Source organism: Primulina huaijiensis, chromosome 7 (assembly GCF_012295235.1).
Source record: "Primulina huaijiensis isolate GDHJ02 chromosome 7, ASM1229523v2, whole genome shotgun sequence".
NCBI lineage: Eukaryota > Viridiplantae > Streptophyta > Magnoliopsida > Lamiales > Gesneriaceae > Primulina > Primulina huaijiensis.
In genome coordinates, this window is record NC_133312.1 from 21,792,970 (window position 1) to 21,818,566 (window position 25,597).

Consider the following 25,597-nt stretch of genomic DNA (forward strand, 5'->3'; position numbering starts at 1 on the left):
AGCTATAATTTTATCTTATTATTCTTCCAACATGATACCAGTTTTATTACAATCTTTCAAACGAATTGCTTCACGACATTATTTTCAACATCAAAATTTTCAGTACCATTATTTTCTTCGTCACGAACGATTCTCATCCTCGTCTTATACTGATACCCTCTGGACACCCAAAGAAAGTACACCAAATTCAACCCACCCAACCCTGCAATAAGAAAATACAAATTCTCAACTTTCCCAGCATTGATATCCTTTGTTAACCAATCAGGTCGCCCCTTCCGCCCTGTCGTATTATGCACAACATTGACAACTAGAGCACTGAGGTAACTAGCTCCAGCCATTGTACAAGATAACAAAGAATTAGCCAGGCTAGTCATATTTTCAGGAAACTCTTTGTTATAAAACTCAATTTGTCCAATAATATTGAATGCTTCGGCAAATCCCATCAGTATAAGTTGTGGTGCTAGCCAGAAAACGGTAATCGGGGCCATCCCATCCGCCCTGTGATGCAGGATAGCTGAATCCCTTCGCATGCGCTCGACTAGACCAGCCACAACCATCGACATGACAGAGAAAACCAGCCCGATACCCATTCTTTGGAGTAGAGTGATGCCACCCTCGAGTATTGTGACTTTACGGACCGAGGGCACGACAATCCTGTCATATATGGGTACCCATATCCCTAAAGTGACCATGGATATGACCACGAGTGTACCTGCAGGGATTTTGAAGTTCGAGGTGAGTCGGCGGTCCATTTTCGAGGCTTGGGACATGGTGAATGTGCCTTGTTGTGCTATGGCAGTGAAACAGATGACGCCGGAAGCCCATATTGGAATTATTTTGATTATGCATTTGAATTCTTCGATTTGCTGGACACTGCAAAGTCTCCATGAATTGGAGATGGATCCATTGGATTGCATGTCACCTTCTGTTATTATGGCTGCTTTGTTCAAGAATCTGGTCATTGACATAATTTTGTAATATTATGTTAGTTTTGCATGTATGGTCGATGATTTTTTCCTCTACTAAAATTTAATTTTAGTCATGTATTTTTCGATGTTTTCATTTTTAGTATTTCTTATAGGGAATGATGATATAACACTACATAATCACCTCATTGAAATTTTAAGATTTGATCAATATTAACAATAAAACAGCAATCATTATTCATATATTTCAAATTCATCCCCAAACACAATCACCTAAAAGTTAGTGGAGCTCGAGCTCAACATCATGTGTAACCCCCGCGCCTGATGAAGACACGATAGAATTAATTGGACCATTTGAAGGTTGAAAAACAAGCGGCAAATCGGGATCAATCTCCATCAGTAGTCTCCACATATTATTGCCCATATATTCACACCCATAAGTCATAACCAATATTATATATTGTCACGTTAAGAAAAATGACCCTAAGATCGTAAATATTATTTGTTCAAGAAACAAAAGAACAAGAGATCATGATTAATATATAAAATTAACCAAAGTTCAAGAAGCTTGTCCTAATTAGAGTCAGAGAGATGAGATCTTCACGAAACAAACAAACATATGTAAAGTCCAAAGCAAGTTAAGCGAAACCCCCTTTAATAGATTAAGATGTAATACCTGCATTTATTTGTTAAACGCAACTTCTCCGTAACCGTCCCCTTCGGCGCTGGCGGGTCATAATATGTATCATCGACTCCCCCAGCTTCCGAAGTGTTCACCTTCCGCTTCTTGTATGCAGCCACGACCACATGCGCTATCCCAGAGAACACACTCCCTTCAGGCTTCACGTACACATAAAGCCTCGTCCCCGCGAAAAACAGTGAGATCGAGCAGAGCATGAGCACCGTAAGGATGCCAAAACCCCAAACCCAGCTAACAGAATCTTGAATATACACCACCAGAGTAAGTGCAATGATTAAAACAATTGTGAATGTGGTGTAATACCAGTTAAAGAAGCTGTTGATCCCTTTTCGTCCTTCTTCTGTGGTGCTATCAAACTGGTCGACACCGAATGGGATGCTGCATGGCCTAACGCCACCGGCGCCGATGGACAAAAACCCCAAAGCCATGGCCAGGATTCCGAATTGGAACTTGGTGGGACCCTGGCAAGGGTTTGTGGGTTGTAGAACGTTGCATGGTGGAGGGTGTAACTGAGGAACCCATGCTATAATAGTCAATGTTAACATACCCTATCGATCGAAAAGTTTAAATAAGTATTTTTTCATATCAGTAATTTGATCAAAATAATCGAATTTTAAAAATTTAATAAATCAGAACTCAGAATTGAATAAGTTATTGGACTATATAAACTCATTTCATAAGTCATGCCAAGAACATAGATGTTTGTGTCATTCTCATTAGCAGAAAATTTAAATAGAATCACAATGATTTAATGCAAGAATAAAATATAAAAAATTTACAAATAAATTTTATTTGCTGAGGTGGCTACATACCATGAAAGTAGCAAAAGAAGCATAAGCGATGGTGGTAAATCTGCCGGTGTAGGCATCCGAAATAAATGCACCCACCAAGGGTGCAAAATTTGCGACTCCCGACCATATATTCACCACATTTGAGGCCAACACCTGCTCCATGTGAAGCTGTGTTAACAAGAACATCATAAAATTTGCAATCAAACCAATGGAGGCCAATCTTTCAAACGTCTCATTACCTGTAATTAAATAAAAATAAAATAATATTGATTAAAATTCAATTATACATATACACAAGCATATACATATCTATACTTCTATACTATTATATTAGGTGCGAGGACATGATAATAACTACCTAGAGAAGACACCAACTTTTTTCCAATTTTACCCTTATATGATATTAATATTACACTTTTGTTTTTTGTTTTTTTGTTTTAATTTCAACACATACTTTTATTTTTATTTATTTTTATTTCAAAAATCAAATATCAATTTAGTCCCTTCATAATTTGTCAAATTTCACTTTAATCCATCGATAATAATAAAAAAGATTGTACACACGCATCGCGTGTGCATATTAACTAGTATATTATAAAACAAGGAGATATAAGACTAACTACATTTGGTGTCTTGGTGTAAAAAATTTTAATTACCAAAAACATCCCGACCAAATTACAAAATTATCCAAATTTTGTAAAGTAAAAAAATCATAAAAACAAATTTTAGTAAATTTAAAACTTTCTTAACCACTTTCAAATCTTTTAAATTTCTAAACATATTTATGTTATATTTATCTATATTATTATGTTTTAGATAATCATATCACTTCTAATAAAAAATAAAAAAAACATTTGAAAATAATTTAGATAATTATTTCAACTGTTANATCTTAATTTCTTTTGCGTAAGAATGTTATGCATCACTCTCAGTTCGAATTTAACAGGAAAAAATAGAAATAGTTTTCTTTTGTGAATTATTTTACATCTGAAACAATTACACGTATAGGAATCTCTTGTCTATGCCCATTCGTTCACAAGTTAATAAAATCGAATGAACTCAAAAAATTTGTGCATGCAAGTGTATGCATACCCAATACGAAGGGCATGGCCTTCCATCCGCCAGGCTTTCTCTGCTGCGGGGATGAGACCTTTGATCCATTTTCCGGCATAGACGACCTAGTCGGCGGTGGCGACTTGGAAGATAGAAATTTAGAGGAGAAGCAATGAAATTTATTGCAAAAGAAGGAAGAATTCAATTCCTTGTTTTGCTTTCCTTGTGCCGATTCAAGAGCCATGTTCTGTAAACAAGCGTAAATGCTTAATTTTCTTGCAGACTGAGCAGTGTATTTATATATAAAATTGCTGGAGAGGGAGGGGGCGGACGATGCTTAGTTCATTATGGTCTTACGTTTGTACTATGGTAATTGTAACTTGTCGGTTTAATTATTGGTTGCATTACTCAATCGGCTGGTGTTGTTTGTAGTCATGCACTTAATGTATAATCTATTTTATTTTATTAAAGTTAAAATATAATAATAATCATTTATTAAATACATCAACTTTTTCTTTCAACTTTATACTTATATGATAATAATATTACACTTTTGTTTTTTATTTTAAATGTCAACACACACTTTTATTTTTATTTTTTTTATTTCAACAATTCAAATATAAATTTAGTCCTTTCATAATTTGTCAAATTTCACTTTAATCCATCGATAATAATAAAAAAAACCGTACACACACGCATCGTATGTGCAGTATAGTTAGTAAGGAAAATAATTTTTTTTCCACTCACTTGTATTTTATTTTAAATTTCTTTCGCTAAGTTTTCACATATGGTTTTATATACTAATTTTTAATATCCGTAATATTTGGTTCAATTAATGATGTAACATTGAAAATTATATGACATTTTAAAATATTTATAAGATATTAAAAAATGTTGACATGACAAAATATTGACGTAGTGTCGAAAATTATGATCTTTTCAAGAATTTGATCAAAATAGGAGAAAATTATATGTTAGTATATCAAAATCAAACTGTAAAAGCGTAATAGATTGTCCAAAATTGATAAGTTAATGGACAAAAAAATAATTTTTTCTATATAATAAAATATACTTTTTGAATGAGGTCATGAAATAATTTATAAATATTTATTTCACTTACGTACCAAAAACGAAACTCTTTTTCTATATTTTCGCTTACTTAGTACAGAATAGTTACTATGTACAAGTGGTACGTGTGTGTATAATTTTTTTTATAATTATCGAGACATTATAGTGAAATTTGACAAATTATCGATGAACTAATATACTGTTTGAATTGTTGTAATTAAAAAAATAAAAACAAAAGTATTAGTTGAATTAAAAAAATAAAAATAAAAGTGTAATATTGATATCACATAAGGACAAAATTAGAAGAGCCAAAAACAGACCAAAACACTATTTTTCTCTATTATAGAGATTCTTAATAATAGTAATAGATGTTGCAGGGAGCACACACATTGCATGTGTGTATATTATAAATATTAAATTGAATTAAAATTTATTTTTGTAAAAAAAATTGAGTTTAATTATAATTTGCAGGATAATGAGATACTGTGAAGATAATATAGAAAATTTTGAGTGAACAATTTATTTTTTTTTACTCCTTTATCGTTAAGTATTTTGAAAGAATGTTAAAGATAAATTTGGTATTCTATTAAATTATCAAACATAATTTTTCTAAAGGATTTACGCATTAAAGGATAGTAAATTTATATTTATGCATTTTCGAGTTCTTGAAAGTGGAAATATAAGCTTGAAACAAGTGTAGTTTTACTCATGGTATCACTTACAATATTATTTTAATAGATATCTTGTGATACACTGTCATAACTTTTTATCTGTGAAACGGATCAATCCTTCTCATATTCACAATAATAAGTAATACTTTGACATAAAAATAATATTTTTTAATAATTGACCTGAATATGATATATATCTCATAAAATTGACTTATGAGACGGTAATCACAAAATTCTGTGTTGCGATTTTTATTAAATTTTGTTCCCTGAGCATGTGGATGGCTAAAGAATATTTTGGAAAACCATTTCCAATAATTAAAAACTTCACATAAAAACAAAAGTGGCAATTTGCCAATTTGTACACAGTGAACCCTCCTCCCTCTCCCTGGATCTGCCATCATCAGTGCACGGGAGGCATCTTGTAACCAGTGTTATCGTACTTTCTTGAAAATTTGAATCAACTTTCTTGAGGTTTTCTAATTTTTGGTTTAAAAATTTTCAAAAAGAAAATTGGAATTTTCATTAAAATAAATATTTTTTATATAATAATCAATCATTGTATGCAAATTTTGCATGCACTCAAATGAAATATTTATGTCAAAAAATTTTAATTTTAAATTGTTATATATATTAAATGTTTGTGTAAAAAATAACGTTTTTTGGGGAAAAAGGAGCGTTTTTCAGTATTGAATTGTAAAGATATTTTAAAAGTAAGAAAATCTTATAGGCTGTCTAGGAAAATCAAACTGATATACTTACTAGAAGACGAACATTTTATAATATATACTTTAATTTATAAAATCTTGAAGGGTATTCTCATAAATGAAATTCTTATATTTTGCAAAAGATGAAATATACTTCTATACTATTATAATTTTGTTCCCTGAGCATATATAATCACAAAAAACTCTTGTGAGACGGTCTCATAAATCAATTTCGTGAGGGGAATATATTATTTGGGTCATATATGAAAAAGTATTACTTTTTATGTTAAGAGTATTACTTTTTATTGTGAATATCGGTAGTGTTGACCCGTCTCATAGATAAAAATTCGTGAGACCGTCTCACAAGACTTACTATATTATAATAGTAATAATTAATATATATACATATATAGATAAAATAAATCTTGCTGGCCTATGAATTTATATTTTAAACCTCTTTTTGTAATGGGGTTTTCATTACCTATATATAATAATGACCGGAGAAGAAATATCTTTAAAATAACTAATGGTGGGTATTCTGTGTCCAATATTATACGAAGATAAGAGTGTCCAGTTTTGTTGGAGAATTGATCGTCCTAATTAATCTTTGTCCTTGGTTTTATTTCGAGGTTATGTTGGAATTTAATCAAAGTCTCACGTTATAATTAAATATACGAGGAAGATCGTAGATTAATAAGATGAAATGATATCTTCATTGGTATGACGCTTTCTGGATAAAGTTCAAAAACAAATCTATGAAAACTTAGACTCGAAGTGAACATTATCATACTATCATGTAGATACGTGACTTTCATTATATAATATATGGTATCAGAGTTATGGTCTAGATCGAGCCTTGAAAGTGAAATTCTCAGATGCTCAGACGAAGAATATGAGTGTTCCCAGTAAACCTGTGATGAGATTGAGGCAGACGAGGCCTCGAGGATGGAATGATGGGATTGAGGAGATATCCAAACTATGAGAACAATGGCGGTACTTCGTTTGAGGAGATAATTGTTGGGAATTCAATTAAAGTCACACATTGAAAATATATGAAGAAGATCTTGAGTTAATAAGATGAAATGATATCTACATTGGTAGAGTTCTTTTGAGTAAAATTCAAAAGCAAATCTATTCAAGCTTAGACCAAATTGAACAATATCATAAAATATTGGAAGATTTTCATTGTACAACATGTTATATATATAGACAATATCATATGCTTGATATATCGAAGCTTATGGCATCATTTTAATTTTATGTTCCTACTTGGTTGATAATTGGTGTTCTTATCACTACATTTTAGGGTTACGAGACTCGATCTTCTGAGGGTCGTTTGTGCTTTCAAGAGCGAGGATTACAAGTAGGATTTCGGGAGATTTGACTCTCGAACACTGGGATTTTTCTTATTTCCTTTTCTGAGTTTTATTATCATATTGTTGACTTTGGATTTACTATATATTTAGGGGGATTATTCAATGTAGGAGATTTATTGACTTTTAATGACTTTTGTAGATTTTAAAAGTCTAGATGTATTCAATTAAGACTTTTACATACTTTATAGAAGTCTAGTGGTATTCAAAATAGACTTTCATAGAGTTTTAAAAAGTCAAGTGGTATTCAACATTGACTTTTAAAAACTCTATAAAAGTCTATAGGTATTCAAATTTTCAATAGACTTTTAATAACTTCGTGGAATTTATTATCATATAAGCATTAAAGCCTAAGGTACAATAATAAATTGTATTTGGTTCAACCCAAATATTTGGATTGATTTTTAAAACTTTTAACTCATACACAAGCTATTTATTTTTCTCTATGTCACTTCACATCATCTCTCTTCTTATCTTCTCTCCTCTCATCTATCTCTATCACTTTCTCAAATTTTCGAAGTGTATCACTATATATATTTTCATTTTTTCTTTTCAAATTTTTCATTTTTTGTCTACTTGTTCATTTAATAATTTTTTATTTTAATATCATATGAAATTTTGAATTCTAGAATTGATTTTGTGATTTTTAATTTATGATATATATAAATTAATTTAATATTCAATAATAATAAAAGATGATCCAAAAAAATGTCGCTTAATTCTTAAAAATTGAATAGTCTCTCAACAATCATGAATTTTTAAATTCTTTTAGCATTTTCAATTAATATGTAAGCTATGATATTTTTATACAAAATTATATCCGCACAATGCTAAATAATATTCTTTTCACATGTATATTATCAATTCAAAAACAAGGTTATATGTTAATCAATTTATGTATTTTAAAAAAATTTACAAATATGCATACAAACCCACATATATACACATGTAAAGATTAAATGATTTTACTTTTAAATAAGTAAATTTATTTATTAATATAAATATTGAAAAACTATTTCAAATTGAATATGTTATATATGTCAATTAATTATTGGTTCAAAGAAATTAATAAAAATAATATATTATAATTAAGTACAAAATTTATAAAATTATATAAAAAAATATTCACAAAAATATAAAAATCTTGCAAAAAAGTTTAAATGAATCTACATAAATCTGTTTATAAATATGTGAGATTCTGTAAAAGTTAATAAAAATCTATCAAATACATAAAATTCTATCATTTCAAAAAATCATAAAAATTAATCAAAACTCTGAATTAAATACACCCCACTTAGGTTAAGTTCAAGTATAGAACCAAAACCACTGTATTTTTTAAAAAAACTTTTATGTTTTGCATAAGCCACACAAACCTTAATAAATTTTTGGTCTTGATTAGTGTGCAATTGGATAATTGAAGATATGTCCGTTTAACAAGCACTGTGGGCTCAAGCCTTATGTCCGATGGGTACTCATCATGAGTCTTATTTTGTTATTTTAATTCTATTTTATACAAATTTTATTTTTTTTTTCAAAAAACGAAAAATATTTATTTAAATGATTCATTAGAGAGCATATAAACTTTTAAAACATTTTAGAAGTTAAAACCCATGGTCTTCATAGACGACTACGAAATAGAGCTTTAAATCGAAAACTCGTATTTCAATTTTTCAATAAGAATTTAACACGTGATCTTTTTAACTATTATAACGAATATAACTCTATTTCAAGTTCTTGTTATCAGAAGAAATGCCTGACAAAATACTTTGTATTTCTTGATTTATGTTTTATTAGTGCCTAAAAACCATTTGCAAAAAAATACACTCTACCCACTTTTTTGTGATATCTCATCTCATCTCTATTAAGTATTAATATAATAGAGACAAAAATTTGATAAGCTTGGTATGACCAAATTCAGGAATTACAAAAGACACCTCATCAATTTTTAGAATTATAATTTTATCTTTATTCAGTATATATCAAACTAATTACAAAATAGTTAATTAAGCTCTAAATAAAATAAAAAAATTAATTAATCTCCAAACAAAATATGAAAAAATAAATTATACAAGCACACAATGCTTGCACATAGACACTAGTGTTATATCAAGTGTTATACGATTTCGTTGAGCTACTAAACTTAAATTTCTACTCTCTAAATAAAATGAGTGTAATGGTGAGTAGAATCGAATCCCTGCAGAGAACGTGTGATTTGGTTATTTCGGGGAAAACAAATAAAAAGTGAGGATTTGTTGGATAAGGACTAGATAAAAATCCTAAAACTAAAATTAGCAAGTAAGAAAAAATAATGAATTGAAAGATATTTAAATAACCAAAATGAGTATACTGAAAGAATAAATTAAATCTTACCAAATTCTGATTCAAGGGGTTCCACTATTCAATTGTATCACTGTTCATCGGCTGACATATTATTTATTCATGTATTTACAAGCAATTAACCTTAGAATTATAGGGATAACCGCTAAAATCCTTGTGTTTTTTTATTTAATTGACCAAACCTACCATTCAGTCAAAACTTATCAATAATCAACTCTGCATGATATTGTTCCATATTGATTAAAAATAGAATTTTTGTTTTGTAAAAACAATTAATCCTAAAATCTAACAATCGAGATAGCTGCAATTGATAAATCCAGTTTCTTCGATTTATTTAGACTAAATATGCTATGATAGCACAACACGCCTAATATAGCAATACTCATGTACCAATCGTTCATGACAATTATGGATTACTAAATTCATGGATAACAATAAAAAATTATATATCGAAATAAATTATCAGATCAATCAACATACAAATTTCATATAAATAAATCATAAACCAACAAATACTTGAAAAAAAAACAAGACTATTAAATTAAAGTACAAAAATATCATAGTGATAAAATTGAAATATATAAATATCCCTTGAATCATTAATTAAAATTTTGCCTATAGTTCTCGAGAAGAGATGAAAATCCCTACGACTCCATGTATTTCACGTTGAAGAGATTAGAGGAAGAAGAGAGAAGTTTAAAAATAAAACAAGAACTATAATAAAGCCTGATAATATTAGGAAGAGATTAGGTCTATCAATAAGGAAACTAAAATTTTTATGTAATAAAACTCTATCAAATTTTTTCTCATCTCAATAATATATTTATCTTTCCAATAGTCTTCAATAAATTAAATATCACAATTAAGACTCCAAAAATATGACAATTCATCATAATTTTCGAGCTCTATAAGCTGTCATAAGGCAGCCGTGAAACAGTCCAAGACGTGATCATGCTTTGTTCCATGACTTCTTCTGTTTTTGTCTTTATTTACAGCTCCATCTTTGTAACTTCAAATGTGATAAAAATCACATTTTTAGCCCAAATTTGCTCTAAGACCGTAAAAATTCCTTCTAAAAAAAATAACACAAAAGTGTTATAATTAAAAATGTCGAAATGATAACAATGAGAAATTTGATAATAGAAAAACGAACTATTATGATATTATCATAGCATAATAGAGACAAAAATGTCACTGATTTTGTATGACCAAGTTAAAAAATGACAGTAAGGCCTCTTATCGGTTTTTACAATTATGATATTATTCATATTTAATATAAATCAAAATAATTACAAAAATATTTAATTAAGTTAAAAAATAGTAATAAAAATCGATTATATAAACTAATTACGAGTATACGGACACTGTTTTGAGTATAATAACTACTCGACAGCAGCATTTGCAAGGCAATATTTCATTTGTTTGGGCCAACAAAGAATTAGCGTAGTAGTATTGGCCATCCACCTTCGTAAGCAGAAACTCTGGCCCTCGGCGATTGAACTATTCATTATTATTAAACTTAAATATTCCACCTGACAAAAAAGATTGAATACAATCTTGTGATAAAAAAAATCTCGACATAATCAATTTCATAATTTGGAAATAAATGAAGTGGCATGTGTTTGATTTCATGGTACAAGAAGGGATGTTATGCTTTGAAATCATGGACATGTCAATCAGCGCACTAGACTAGAGACAGAATGAGCTATCAAATGTGGTAGTGTCTAGAGGCAGAGCATGAGGAGTCATCTTGCCATAAGTAGCAATCGAACACTGAAAACAAGATCATGGTTATTTTTTTCCCTATAAATACTCAGGTTCACTTGATCCAAAAGGATTTTATTTTACTTAACATCTTTGCACAAGTTCTCAATATACATTTCCTATATTGCACTTTTCTTTGCGAAAAACACTTGACTGACTTGAGCTTGAGCGTCGGAGTGCCAAATAAACTTTCGGCGCCCCACTAACGTTCTTTGCTCTTAAAGTGTTCTGATTCTTCAGCCCGAGTACCATATGTCTTGTCTCTAGTATGACCGAGAAGAACCTACCCGACCCAGTGAATCGCTCATCCAACTCATCCAATCTACCCGNCCAAAAGTCACCTACGCCCCCCTTAAAAAAGACATTTATGTACAAAAAATTACGTACTTGATCTAAATTTATTATATTTAAAATCAAAAAAATAGAGTGTGCCGAGATACGCTAATATCCATTAAATTAAAATTCCTAAATAACCCATTCATTATTTCAATAATAGACCAAATTAAAGTTAATAATACCTATTCAATTTTTGTATCGAAAATTTCAATCTTACAATCCCAGTCATAATACTTACAAATTGTCAAATCCTTACAAGGTACCGTTAAAGAAGACAAAATAACTTGAGCGTGACAATTATCTTCCAAGATCAAATTTGAAGCCGACTCATCTTTTATCCAGATTTGGACTTCAATTTTGTGCATGTCCACATTTCTAGCTGGTTTAATTAAATTTTCAATGTTTAAAAGAAACCGAGTTAATTATTCATTTGTTCATGTGGATTCTTTTTAACAACTTAATTTGAATTACAACCCGAAGATTATTAAACTCATGAAGATATATTAGCAAATTTGAAGTCGAGACAATATAAAACTTTTTGTCCTTAAGAATAATTTGTCCCGCACTTAATACTCACGAGATATGACAATCATCTCCCAACATACAACGATTTTTAAGTTGTGATAGTAACATTAAAAATCAAAAGTTTCATAATTAAAAAAATAAAGTAAACTCCTTTTCGAGAAGAAAGAAGAAGAAGTTCAAAATGAATGCAAATGTTGTTCCTTTGTTTGATCATCTAAAAGTTATTGTCATGTTGTCTCTCTTATTGTTAACTCATTTAGATGGATTGATATTTATGTCACAAATATCTGAAATGTGATAAAAACATATATTGATAACAAAGATCTATGAAAACTCGCAAATCTTTGTAAATAAAGCCTCCAGGAGCCTAGACACCTTCTCTGCCATTGAATTTCTAGGGCAACAAGGGAGGCGCGCCTTTGGGAGGTGCCGCTTACCTGGAAATTCTAGGGCACAAGGGAGGCGCCTAGACACCTCCCCTACTGTCCTTGATATTTTCGTGACACAAATAGGAGCTGAGGCATCTCGTTTAGACGTCTCTCTTGTTTCTTGAGAAATTTACCTTCAGTTTTTAAGACACACATTTGAATGTTTTTATTCGGTCGAGTTTTCTTTATCTTTTTTTTTGCTTAATTTTTGCTCAAACATCCCAACATCATTTTTTTGAAATATCTTAAATTAAATCGTATTTGATTTGCTTAATTGTATAAAAAAGAAATTTTAATCGATTTTGCTGTATAATAATATCGATAAATAAATAAGTCACCACATTTATGATACAATGACCCAAACATCCCACTTCCGGTACGATGATTTCGTTAGGGTTTGATCACAAGTAGAACTATCAAAACAAGTTAGAATTAGACTTTTTGTTGAGCTGAGAAATTATCAACCCAACTTATCTATTTTATATGACAAAACAAGCCGACCGATAAATCTCGTCAATTTTATATATAATTTGCTGAGTTAGACGGACCGGACCCGCTTGCAATCGTCACAACCCATCAATAATCGAACCGACTCACAATTTGACGGATAAAAAAAATAGTCAACTCAACGAACTTTATTTCGAAATTTTGACATGTCGAACACAGAGGGCGAAAAAATCTAATTGTGAGCAAATTAAATATGAATAATAAATGAAAGGAGGAATATAAATGTAGGAATACTAAAAAAAAAAAATGGTTGCCACTTTTTTCGCACACATTGTTATTGTTCTTTGCTTCACAATTTCTTCTTCTTCTTCGTTCACTGTCTCAAGGGGCTTATCCTGTGTTGGCGAAATGCCTGAACGATGGTCTTACTCATCAGCAGACATAGCCGTATCCTAATAACCCGCAACACATTCTCGCGTTTGAATTATTCTCTCAACCCTTCTCTGATTTCCACGCGTAGTCCCGAGAATTGGCCTCAAATTTGTAAACTAAGTGCTGTCAGGGGGGCGCAATCTTTCGGGTTTGTGAAAGCGAGGAGGGACAAGAATTTCGGGGGTTATTTAGATGAATCGTGGTGTTGTTTGTGTAGGCAGAGTGAAGGGGACTTAGAACTGGAGGCGGAAATTATGGAGTTCATGAAGAAATCTGAGAAACCGACGATGTTTCCGACTAGAGATGAGTTGGCTAGAGCTGGAAGAATGGATTTGGTGGAGTCGATAAAGAAGATAGGTGGGTGGTATACGCTTGGCTGGGACGAAGAAAATGTGGAGAAAGATATGGATTTTGATATTGGGGAGTTCCAGAGGAGGGTTGAGAGGATTGAGGAGAGCGTTTCTATGGGAGAACAAGACAACTGTTCTTGGTCTGGGAACGATAAGGAAGATGTCTTTTCCTCTAGTTCGGATTCTAATTCTGAGAATTTGAATCCCACGCTGCTGGCTTCTTCTTCGCCGTCGGGAAGATCCCTGTGAGGTTTTTATATTTGAAATTCTTCATAATGCCCATAATTTTCACAACTCCACTTTTTCTTTATAATTCTTTGTATCATTTTTTTGATTTATTAGTATATATAATCAATATTATGATAACTTGATGATTGTATTCAATGTTAACGGAGGGTAAGTCTATAACTTTGGCCATGAATTAAGGCTTATGGCAAGTAATTTCATAGTTCTGCGTGTACCTCTCTCTTTCCATCTCATGTGCTAGGTAAAATTTGAATTACAACTGTTTATATTTATGCCCGTTGATTATAATTGCGGCCCGTTTTCTGAAGATTTTTAATCATCAGTTTTAGTCTGAGGTTTTCTGTTGGTTTTTTCCTTTGTCACTAATCACTATATATTAAGTACTGGCTATAGAATTTTAATATTGACATGCATAATGGGAGGACAAAAAAGCTAGCTATGTGTGCATCATATATTTAAAATTTAGTGTGATTTATTCAAATAAATTTATGGGAATGATATTCATAGTGAATATTTTCTTTCATGGCTCAGAGAGATGAATGCTGCTGCAGATACTGGCATTGAGGGACTATTGAATAGATTAGAGAAGCAGAGGAGTAGCAATTTTGGAGTGGATTTAGAGCAATTTGGATATGGAACTCATGCCACAAGTAAAGATGAGGCAAATAACAATCATTTTGGAACCTCTTTTGATGTGGGTATGTTGGATCTTTTGAATAAGTACAACATTTGTTCACGCAATCTGGCGATATCCTGTTAAATATTTATTGATTGGAGTTTGGTATATCAAACAGAAGAAAATAGGGGAATTATATCTTATATGACTACATGTGTTTATATGTTATTGATCTGTCAGTTGCCTTGACGCCTATGTTTGAGTTCTAAAACATTGGACATTGTGCCTTTTGAATTGTAAAAGCCAGGGTTGATAATGGAGAAAACGGCAGACATCCAACAGGTCACCGCCACCAAGGTATACATAAATCAGTTGACAAGATGAGCCCAAACTCTGAGCCGGAAACATGGAGAAATTGGAGCAATCAGCGGGCAGGGTTCCACTATTCAGAATTTGAAGGTGCTTGGTTTTTACTTGTCTCTTGTTTGGATATTTTAGTCTTTCCGGGTTTTTAACTTCAAGTAATATGCAGCTGCTGAAATTTCTTTTGAAAAAAACAACGTGGAACATGATAGAGAAACTTATTGTGATGGATTAACTGCAATTAATGGTGAATCTGGTAAAGCTTGGGATGTTTCTGAAGAGATTAATCTCAATCACATAAAAAGCCGCATTCAGCATCTAGAGTTAGAGCTCTCTACGGCTCTTCGTTCCTTGAGGTCTGAAAGGGAGAACATGACAGAGGAGGTGGGTAGCTTGGATTTTTATTCTTATCTTTAATTGGCTTTGTTCTTCCAGAGTTCCCTGGTGCATATGAGAGATTGGTGTGTATGTCATAACCTCGGGCAAGGAAAATGATATATTGTTGCTGCAGTCCTGCATGGCTGCGCTGGGCTCAATGGTAAAATAATCGAAATTAGGAGCTTGAACCACCCTTGAGTTTAACTTTTATCATTAGATATAATTTATGGTACTACAGCAGATGTCCTAACCCGCAGTATTAATGGAAAAATCACATGTTCAACTCCTATAAATTAAATGGTAAGTCAATCATGAATGTTTTGGATTGCTGAAGAAATCAGTTATCTTTCCTTATCTGTGTCATTGTGTATTTGACATAACTATCAAATCTGGCATTTGGAAAGCTGCACATTTTAAAAGTTTCTGGTTGCAGCTTTATAGTCTTTTATAGCTTTTATAAAATGGCAGGGGTTCAAACCTACATTTGTGATTGAAATGTCCTACATCTGACAATCACAACCAAATTTCTCAGCTGTTTAAGAGTTGACAAAGAACACCAACAGATGCTTCTGTGTTTTATGTACAAAACATCATATTACTCCTTTTCTTCTCCCTCTTTATTCTTCAACAGGTAGATGGAATCTCTGTCGGTGATTTTCAGAAGCTTTCTGATGAACGAGAGTTCCAAGAGAATGAGTTCATGAGTGCGCAGGAGCGGTTGCGCTCAATGCGAGCCAAGATGGCTATATTAGAAGGGAAAATGGCAATGGCAATAACGTATGCTATTTAATGCATTTGATGATGATGATCAGTGGATGACTCTTTTTTTATAATTGAAAATTGACATTTTCCCGCAACTCTCTTTCAGTGATGCACAAAAGATAGTGGAAAAGAAGCAGGAACAGATATATAGAGCCCATAAAGCCATACAACATCTGCGGGATACATGCATAGTGTGGCATAATTCTGCTTCAGAGGTCCTATTAACTGGATCTTTTGATGGATGGACAACTCAGGTCAGATCAGTTTTTTTAAGCGTGGAATATCTCAGAACTCATGTTTCCTTGTAGATAAGACAAAATTTTGAGGTACAGTCAGTAGATAATGTTAGTATCTATTAACTTCTTGAAACATTTTGTTTCGACAAACAATCATATAAACATGAGGTTCTGAGATTGTGATGCGAAAACGACTCCACCTTTTAATAATGGATCAGAGTCTTTTTCTTTTGTTGTTGATTAAAGTAGTCAAATGGGCGCCTTGATTGCAGCGGAAGATGGAGAAATCAGAGACAGGAATCTTTTCTGTGAGCTTAATGCTGTATCCAGGTAGATATGAGGTAGGTTTTCTAAAAACCTCAACTATGTGATATATTCAGCTTTACCATGATCGTGAACTCTTTCCTCTAATATCCTGCTGCAGATTAAGTTCATAGTTGATGGTGTATGGAAAGTCGACCGTTTACGCCCCATTGTGAACAGTAGTGGCTATCAGAATAACCTTCTTATTGTTACATGAGAGCGAAGAGAGCATATAGCCTTTAGGCAATGTTAACATTGGCACGCCTCGTATCTCAAAAATCATTTGCTTCTTTTCCACTTTTTTTGTATAATTTTTTTTACTGTTTGCTGCCAGATCTCTTTCTTAACTACGATATACATGGTAAAATTTGGGTATAATGTTGGAAAACAAAAAATGTTATGAGGTTTATTGTAGGATCAAAAAAGTTGTATTCAAATATTCTATTATACAAGGTGAATACTTTTCATGCCACTCATATATGGAGGACATGGTTGTCATGGGTGTGCCTGCGCGCTCTGGTTGAACCAAGTTCGAGTATCACCCTCAGGAGTCGTAAAATTTTTGCTACTTGAGCTCTATGACTTTCGAGCTCGAGGTAAAGCTCTGGTAATTTTCAACTTGTTAGAACTCAACACGAATAAGCTCAATGTTCATCGAGCTCTTATAGAATCTTTTGCGCGTTACAAGTTAAATTATTGAAATGCGCCATGGAAAAAATAGTATGATTTGGTCAAGGGGTGTGAAAAACTAAAGTATTAATTATGAGCACCAACTTCACAAATGCAATTCCTAAGCTAAAAGTCATATATGACAGAAATATGATGCTCTTAAAATTTAAAAGATTTTAAGCATTGGCATAGCCTCTGCTTAAGGACGGTGTGCGTTACTAGCTTGTCAAGTGACAATCAACACCAGAAGAAGAAGAAAAGGAAAACACGGTATTTATTCTAATTCTTCTACCTTCGGAGCCAAGGAAGATGCTTAGCCTTACCCCAATTTAAAGCCAAACTGCATCGAGTCTTTCAGGGAGGAATTTGGCAAGTCATGACTAAAAAAGTAAGATAAACCAAATACATATTCTAAAAATAGTTTTAATATAACACTAAGCATCTGCAACTGCATAAAAAATTATAGCCAAGTGTGATGATGCAATTAATATATTTTAAACCATACAACAATCCACGTTTTCATCGTTGTTCTCATATATAGAGAGGTAATTTGGAACAGCAATTTGAATTGTTGCAATACTTGTATAGAAGAAGGCTAGATTCTTGTAGTGAATTTGAATCGCCATCTTTCATCAAAGGTGTTTTATGAGGATTACTAAGACAACATGATGATCTCCACCAAGCATGTATAGTTTTTCTTCTCCTGCAAAAAGTATCAAATAGTCCAATTTGTTCATCCTAGAATCCAAATAGTTATTTCCTTCCAACAAGATCCATGATAATGATTAAGAAAAGTTCATACTTGTGAATAATAAAGCATGATTCCATCCTAAAACAACCTGGTGGGAAGACAAAGCCGTATCAATACGGTGAGGAATGCTAACACACGATGTAATCCGATATCCTCTTCCCCAAATGTATAAACTTCCGGTAGCTAGATAACAAGCGTCAGCAACAAGAAGATAGGAAATTAAATAAAGGGGGATGCTGAATTTATAAATTATAGAAATATTGCAAAGAGAGAGCGCAACACAACTCATGATTTACGTGGTTTGGTCATTAAAATCTGCATCCGCGACGGAAAGAAAACCCAAAAGACTAAAAGTCTATTAATCTTTTGCAGTTGAGATTAAAATGATCATATGGTCTATGGATGAAACATAGCGATTATGGTAAAAACAAATTTGTAGCAATTAAATGATACACAAATATTTTATGATTTTAAAAATATCGAGTCTGATTGTAAAATCTCGTTATTACAACTTTTGGGTCAATGTGATGGGCGTTTAAGTAAAGATGTAGACAACCAATATGAAACCAAGAAAGAGGAAAATGTTGAAACACACCTGATAATGCAGCACTATGATCTCCATTAGCACAAATACCAACAATTTCAACTTCTGGGAGACATAAGGTAACCTGAGGGACACTTGTTGATTTGATTATGCCTGTGGATGTACCTAATTGTCTGCGTCTTCGCGATCCAAATCCGTAAACCTTGTGTTCTACATCACCTACACAAAAATGATAAATGTAAGCTGGGTGACGAATTTGGTACAATCCATATCCAGTTTATAATAAATGCTACATCAAGAAATCAAAATGCAGTACGAAAACAAATCTTCCCAGAAAATTACCTTTGAGCGATGCTAGTTTATGGCGCATACCGCAAGCTACTTGCTCAACATGCTTAGAACTAAAATACACAACCTCCAAAGGAGAGCATTTTGGTTCATAATCACCATGACCAAGCTGGTCAAACATACCATCTCCACGAGTAAAAACCGCGCCATTATCTGCACGGAAGCTATCAATGTTCAGAAGCAGGTAAAGAAAAAGTAAATAGATGTTTAGCCTAATAGAATGCAAATCTAAAGATGGTCTTTCAGTTTCACCCCTCAAATATGAACTTGGAATTCAAAGTATCAGTTGGAAATAAACATTGTCAAACATAAGATGAATTTAAACTACTTAAGAACCAATAATTCCTCCAAACGCTTCATGTAAACTACTCTCGAAGATATTAAACTAATCACTACCTATATTAACATCTAAAGAAGAAAATGTGCTGAACAAATCAGATAACATTCATAAAACATAAAAAGTACTACATTATTAGTATAATAATGTATTTTGGATAATAAACATTAGTACTATTAATATGGAAGGGATAGTAACGACCAATAATGTATTTCAATTAAAATCTTTGAGATAAAATTGGTATAAAAATGGGTCAGGTCTACTAGGACATACATAAGATCCGACCCATTATAATTTTGAAAGAGCATACGTTAGGTGTTATAAAACTCGTTATCTGACACATACACATCCAGATACAAAAATTGTTCACAGTATGCCCTATACTAACTTAAAATTAATCAAACGCGACTCAAATAAGTTGGATCGGATTGGATACACGTTGTATATTAAATGTCTATCACTGTTTGATTTGTTCCTTTGGACATCATGTGCATGGTCCGCACGTGGACTTTAGGTTCCATAGAAATCGACTATACAATGTCTACCCCCACCCACGGATTAATCAGAAATTGATCAGATACAATATATTTTATGAATATTGAATTAAATTATTCTAAAATATGTTTACTTTTTTAATTTAAAAAAAAATGTATATTTTGACAGCGACACCTATCCTTACGTGTCCATGTTGGTAAATAGATATTTGTAATTCAATATTTTATATATGTTTCGAGGGGGTCGCATCTATTAAAAGACCGACACAATCCATACAAGATCATAATTAAATTTTTTAACATCCACATGAGATATCATATCTAATTTTTTTACACTTGGTGATACCCGAGGATTCCCGGGTCATGGGTATCAGATGATCTCGAAATATAAATCAGATTATGAGAAGCGTTGGATTAATCCGATAAATATATGCATGAGACATTATCTCTTCGGGCTACCAGCAGCCGGACAAGTATATTCCCGAGACAACATCTCTCCGGCTGCTAGAAGCTCGGACTTCTAGACAAGTTCTCGGGTGATAGCTTTCTACCCGAGTTATCTCGATATTAGTACCGCACTCGAGTGTACAAATATGAGATACTTTATCTTGATAATCGTTACTGTCAGAATCGCAGAGATTTGGCGTGTCAAAGAATTTGTCAGAAAACAAGGTATAGGCAACCATCTTATCATACCCGGTGAAATTGCACACGCATCTCGCACCTATTTTTACCCGGTCACATCAACACTCAATACAATTTTTTTTCATATTTATGATTGAGAACGCATATCATTTCATCAAAAATTATAACAACACAAATCAATTTGTTCAATTGGGACTACTCTCTCGATAACAATAATTGTTAGTATTGAGGTACAACGATTGTCTCATAAACAATCGTTTGAATATGATTTAAAAAATTTGAGTAACTGGGAGCAATAATTTTTAATAAAATGATTAGTCCAATTAATCTTAATTCATACGATACGTGAATTCCTTATTATTTATCCATAAAAATAACACAAAAAAAAACAAATGAAAATAAGTGTCACATGTAATTCCAACAGACGGTCCAAAATGATTGGGTCCCCCATCGAACGGCGTACACCGATTCATATGTGGTCCTGTTTGATAGTTCCTCCATGTTCTTGGCTTAAGCCCGTTTGTTTGAGATATTTTTGTTCACCGAGTCCAAGGCTGCAAACTTTAAAAAAAGTTTTTTTTTCTTTTTCTTTTGTGAAGGAAAATTGGAGATTTTTTTTAGAGTTGGCAAATATATGTTGTATCTAATNATAATAAAAGTTCTTGGGGGATGCACGTATATCCCGATCAACATTGAAGGCAAATAGTGAGAGTAAGGCCACTAGTTTCGTAGTCTCCTTAAGCTACACGGCACGTTGTAGGCCCAAGAGTATTAAATGGGCCTACGTGGGCCCACAGCTTTCGTTGGCTTTGTTTGACCGAGACCTGCTTTAAGTGCACATGTGCTTGAATAACCAAGTAGCTCGCCACGTCACCTTACTGTGTGACCATTTGGAAAAAATCACGCAGATTTTTTTTTTCCACCACGTTTACTATTCATCACCACCGTCCAATCCCCAATAATAATCTTATGTTTGATTTATCAACAAAAAAACATTACATTTTCAATTCCAGATCGAGGTGTTGAGATTTCATGTTGATTTTTTCGATATATATATCAAATAATAACTGATTATATGATCCGTCGATATCTGTGAAATATGAAAATCTCATAACCATTCTAAAACTATCGCATCACTTTGAAAAATTGTCGAGGATAGGTAAGAACATTCAACACACCAATGATTTCTAACAAAAAAATGTATCTAATGCCAACTTTACATTTTGTTTTCTCCAACGTTTAACTCGAAATTTTACAAAAAATTTCTAATACATGCTTGCTAGTTATAAATTGAGGCATAATAAGTGCAGCACATTCAAACATTTACAGCAGAACTACCCCAATTTTGACTAATCAATGCATAGTCCTCTCCTGGCGTGTGGACTCCAAAATGCTGCGACGACTGACACGTTAAGTTTGTTAAATTGATAAGCCATAGATGGATCTCACATCCGACTTGCAACCCATAAAAATCGATCGTCATATTGGTTGATGTGATGTTATCTTTAGGATAGTACTTCAGTCATGCATACAAAGGTTTATATCTGAACAATTGGATGATATTAATGTTGACGGAGTTAATATGAACAAAGGCAAAAATTTGTGTGAGATGATCTCACGGGTGGTATTTTGTGAGACGAATATCTTATTTGAGTCATTCATGAAAAAGTATTACTTTTTATTCTAAGAGTATTACTTTTTATTGTGAATATCGATAGGGTTGACCCGTTTCACAAATAAAGATTTTTGAGACCGTCTCACAAGAGACTTACTATATGGCAAAACATGTATCATCATATCAACCGTTAACGTATTATTCTTAGGTAGCTTGAACTCAACACACAACACTCGAGTTTAGACACAAATACACGTATAAGCTTCACTATTTTATTTATTTTTTGTATTTAAGGGTTATGTATAAATCAAATTATTTAAGGATAATAAAATTGCAGTAATGTTGTATGAATTCCTTTATTATTATTTTTTTTTCCAAAATCAATCTTCACTAATATATAAGTGTAGAATATGTGGGTATTTAGATATTTAAATTAAATATCGGGAGACAAAATGTCACGATCTACATAAAATAAAGTAAGCAAAAATGGGCTAAAAAGTCATGGCTTAAAGAAGAACATTGGAATAAATCCTAAAATATTTGACTTTTGTGGGTAACAATCCCTATTTTCTTCCTATTTGTCAGGATTCTAACTTTTTTTATCCCCTTTTTATTCATTTTCAATTTAATTTATGTCCCATTTGTTTATTTTGGAAAATCCACCCAACATTTTTTCTTAACTCCTTAAATGCATTTCTCACTCGCAAAATAAAATTAAATATCATCATTTCGTTTTTAAAATCTTCCCAAAAATCATTTCTACATTTCTTGACATAATCATTACAATTATCAAATTTTTTCATCAATTTATGTATCATCATATAATATTTTAATCATATCTATTACGTTTTTTTTATTTTTAAAATATCCCAATATAATTATTATCTACACAAGTTAATTTGGTAGGAAAGCGGATATATATTTTTGCCAAATAGAATAAATAAACCCATAAATTTTTTTTATGAAGTCATATATAAATAATTAAATTTATATGACTCTCTCATAATGCTATAAATTTATTATTTTTTGGTTTTTTTTATATATAATAAGAGCTAAAAATTGATAATGTTTTAAATTGTTAACGTTGACCATTTAGTTTAATTTTCCATATATCATCCTTATTAATTTAATTACCTTTAAAATTTAAAAGAATAAATTTGAGTTTAAATCAATTTAAACCATAGTGAAAACTTATAAATCTCGAGAGATTCGGAACCTGATAATCTTTCAAACAAAAATCTCGAAACCGTCTTACGAATCAAATTTGTGTATGTCTTGGTCTGATTAATGAAAAATTACTTAAAAAAACATAAAAGCTTTCATTATTGAGATCCGTACTTTATTTGGGTAAATAACACAACACGAAACAGTAATATTTAGTACTCCAAAAACACTCTCCGATGCCATATGCGAACTCAACATTGCCACAGCCAAGTGCCTTGATCTTGGACAGGGAACCCCAAATTGCATGAATTTGGCTGCAAATCATCGTAAGATTGAAGTTCAAGTTTAGGCAAGAATGATGAGGATGGCAATAGTCTCCTCCTGATATTGTCATCTTCATCAGAAGCGTATGGTTCAGTAGCATGTGAAGAATCAGTGAGTTCGGCCACCAAAACCGAATCGGTGTAACGTGGGCTGTCGGAGTCGAAAACGTCGCTCCTCGCCGAGCTTGATGCATCTTCTTGCTTGCAAGCCATGACTGTTGCGGCATTTGGTGCAATAATTGGCTTCTTTGTAGGTTGCAAGTCCAGTGGGCTCGTGGGATCAAATGGTTCCATCTTGGGTAACTTCTCCTCGAGAAACTGAACCTATATATCGTAAAACAAAACTTGTGAGAAACAAACGATTTCGCTATTTACTAGAGAAGTCCATTGTAAAGTCTAGCTTACGCTCTCAAAATAGGTGGGATTTTGCACATAAAGTTCAAAAATTGTTTAATTATTGCAACAAAGAGATGATACCTCGATCTTCAATCTCTCGTTTTCTTTGTAAAGGGCATCATAATCCTCCTTGAGTAGATCGAAACTTGCTTTTAAAGAGTCATATTCTTTCTCTAGCTGCTTCGTTTTGTACCGGGCTCGTCGGTTCTGAAACCAAATGGCTACTTGCCTAGGCTGCAAACCAAGTTCTTCAGCAAGCTTGACCTTCCTCTCAGGTTCAAGTTTGTTTTCCAATTCAAAACTTTTTTCAAGAAACTGGACTTGCTCCGGTAGGAGCCGTCTCTTTTTCTCCTGATGTCGGAAACATTCGTCAAAATCCTCGTTGCTGTTGTCTGATTTATTGTCAATCTTCGATAGGAAAGGCTTCTCAATATTGTTTTTGCCTTGAATATCTTCGAAGTTCAGCATTGTGGTAGAACCTGAATCAGAGAAAAAACTTGATAAAAACATGAACACGATAATCAACACTTGACAGAGTCCATATATATATATATATATGTCAGCACAAAATCTCAAATTTCACAAGAAGAATCTCATATCAAAGGTATTTTAATCTCATACAAAAAAGCGAGTGCTAGCTAGAAAAATATGCAGATGGATCTAAAAATGGCAGCAAACAGCCCATAGAAGAGAAACTCAAGAAAAATAACAAAAATGCAAAAACCGAAGCTCATTTGCATAGCATTCACCTAGAAAAGAAGGGGAAGGAGAATCTGAAACCCAGAAGGAATCAAGAACCTCAGGAGCACCAGAAATCCTTTCATTCTTCGACAAACCATTTGTCATCTCACCCTCCATAGCCCTTGCTCAAAAAGATCGAATTTTTTTATCAAAAAAATCAAACACACGTCACTTTTTGCCCAACTTTAGGACAAATTTCAAGACAAGTGACGCAAGAAAGTTAAACTTGAGCAACGTAACGTTGATTCGGATGTTCAAGCGTTACGAGGGCTGAGACCCATTACTCTAGCAGATGCCTACGAGAGAGGTCTGATTAACGAAAACTATGCAGAGAGAGAGAGAGAGAGAGATTCTTTGTATGGGAAGAAGAGCTCGAATGCTCGATTGGGATCATAACATGCTACTTCTTTCTTGCTGGGTAGAACTGGTACACTTGGAGTTACCGAATTGCCCTTATTTTTATAAGAGGCAAACAAATTGAGTTCGGCTTTTAGGTACAAAGGGCAGATCAAAATTTTATCCGTGTCTGCTATTTGATTTAATTTTATATAAAAATTCCAACTAATTATATTTTATCAGTTTTACAAAATTTTAAAATAAATTAAACTATGAATTTTTTTTTATCAACCCAATCAAAATTATGAAATTTCGGTTTGGTCTGATTTTGATTTGTAATTTTACGTGTAGTTCATGAAATATTGTGATTTGGAGAAAGTGATGATTGACAATAGATATTAATTGAGTGATTCTTGATCATATAA

The 25,597-nt window shown here is 32.4% G+C and overlaps 3 protein-coding genes across 4 annotated transcripts; 1 reads left to right on the forward strand and 2 right to left on the reverse strand.

The window, feature by feature from the left end:
• Positions 1-3,793, reverse strand: LOC140981797 (protein NRT1/ PTR FAMILY 2.13-like). The gene is made up of 4 exons (XM_073448265.1): positions 3,510-3,793; positions 2,439-2,656; positions 1,603-2,174; positions 1-954 (listed from the first exon to the last, which is right to left on the reverse strand). Exons 1-4 carry the CDS (start codon positions 3,712-3,714, stop codon positions 57-59), a joined length of 1,893 nt encoding a protein of 630 aa, XP_073304366.1. The 5' UTR covers positions 3,715-3,793; the 3' UTR covers positions 1-56.
• Positions 3,794-13,431: 9,638 nt separating this feature from the next.
• Positions 13,432-17,289, forward strand: LOC140981253 (protein PTST homolog 2, chloroplastic-like). Of its 2 annotated transcripts, none has more exons than XM_073447600.1 (8): positions 13,432-14,150; positions 14,683-14,849; positions 15,071-15,226; positions 15,300-15,514; positions 16,140-16,285; positions 16,377-16,524; positions 16,756-16,847; positions 16,931-17,289. In XM_073447600.1, exons 1-7 carry the CDS (start codon positions 13,543-13,545, stop codon positions 16,816-16,818), a joined length of 1,503 nt encoding a protein of 500 aa, XP_073303701.1. In that variant the 5' UTR covers positions 13,432-13,542; the 3' UTR covers positions 16,819-16,847; positions 16,931-17,289. The 2 variants fall into 2 exon arrangements, with proteins under 2 accessions (XP_073303701.1, XP_073303700.1); XM_073447599.1 differs by having other exon boundaries at positions 13,433-14,150; positions 16,779-16,847; positions 16,931-17,287.
• Positions 17,290-23,517: 6,228 nt separating this feature from the next.
• LOC140981821 (homeobox-leucine zipper protein HAT5-like) lies at positions 23,518-25,261 on the reverse strand. Its single transcript, XM_073448299.1, has 3 exons — positions 24,845-25,261; positions 24,177-24,574; positions 23,518-24,023 (listed from the first exon to the last, which is right to left on the reverse strand). Exons 1-3 carry the CDS (start codon positions 24,951-24,953, stop codon positions 23,628-23,630), a joined length of 903 nt encoding a protein of 300 aa, XP_073304400.1. The 5' UTR covers positions 24,954-25,261; the 3' UTR covers positions 23,518-23,627.
• Between the last annotated feature and the right edge of the window lie 336 nt (positions 25,262-25,597).

Bases quoted from the DNA above. Each gene is read 5' to 3' on its own strand.
- LOC140981797 (XM_073448265.1), bottom strand. From the start codon at position 3,714: ATGGCTCTTGAATCGGCACAAGGAAAGCAAAACAAGGAATTGAATTCT. The intron at 2,657-3,509 runs GTATGCATACAC...ATTTAATTACAG, and splicing joins GGCCATGCCCTTCGTATTGG to GTAATGAGACGTTTGAAAGA. The intron at 955-1,602 runs GTATTACATCTT...GTCAATGACCAG, and splicing joins CGTTTAACAAATAAATGCAG to ATTCTTGAACAAAGCAGCCA.
- LOC140981253 (XM_073447599.1), top strand. From the start codon at position 13,543: ATGGTCTTACTCATCAGCAGACATAGCCGTATCCTAATAACCCGCAAC. The intron at 14,151-14,682 runs GTGAGGTTTTTA...TTCATGGCTCAG, and splicing joins TCGCCGTCGGGAAGATCCCT to AGAGATGAATGCTGCTGCAG. The intron at 14,850-15,070 runs GTATGTTGGATC...GAATTGTAAAAG, and splicing joins TGGAACCTCTTTTGATGTGG to CCAGGGTTGATAATGGAGAA.
- LOC140981821 (XM_073448299.1), bottom strand. From the start codon at position 24,953: ATGGAGGGTGAGATGACAAATGGTTTGTCGAAGAATGAAAGGATTTCT. The intron at 24,575-24,844 runs GTGAATGCTATG...TCTCTGATTCAG, and splicing joins TCCTTCCCCTTCTTTTCTAG to GTTCTACCACAATGCTGAAC. The intron at 24,024-24,176 runs GTATCATCTCTT...TACGATATATAG, and splicing joins ACGAGAGATTGAAGATCGAG to GTTCAGTTTCTCGAGGAGAA.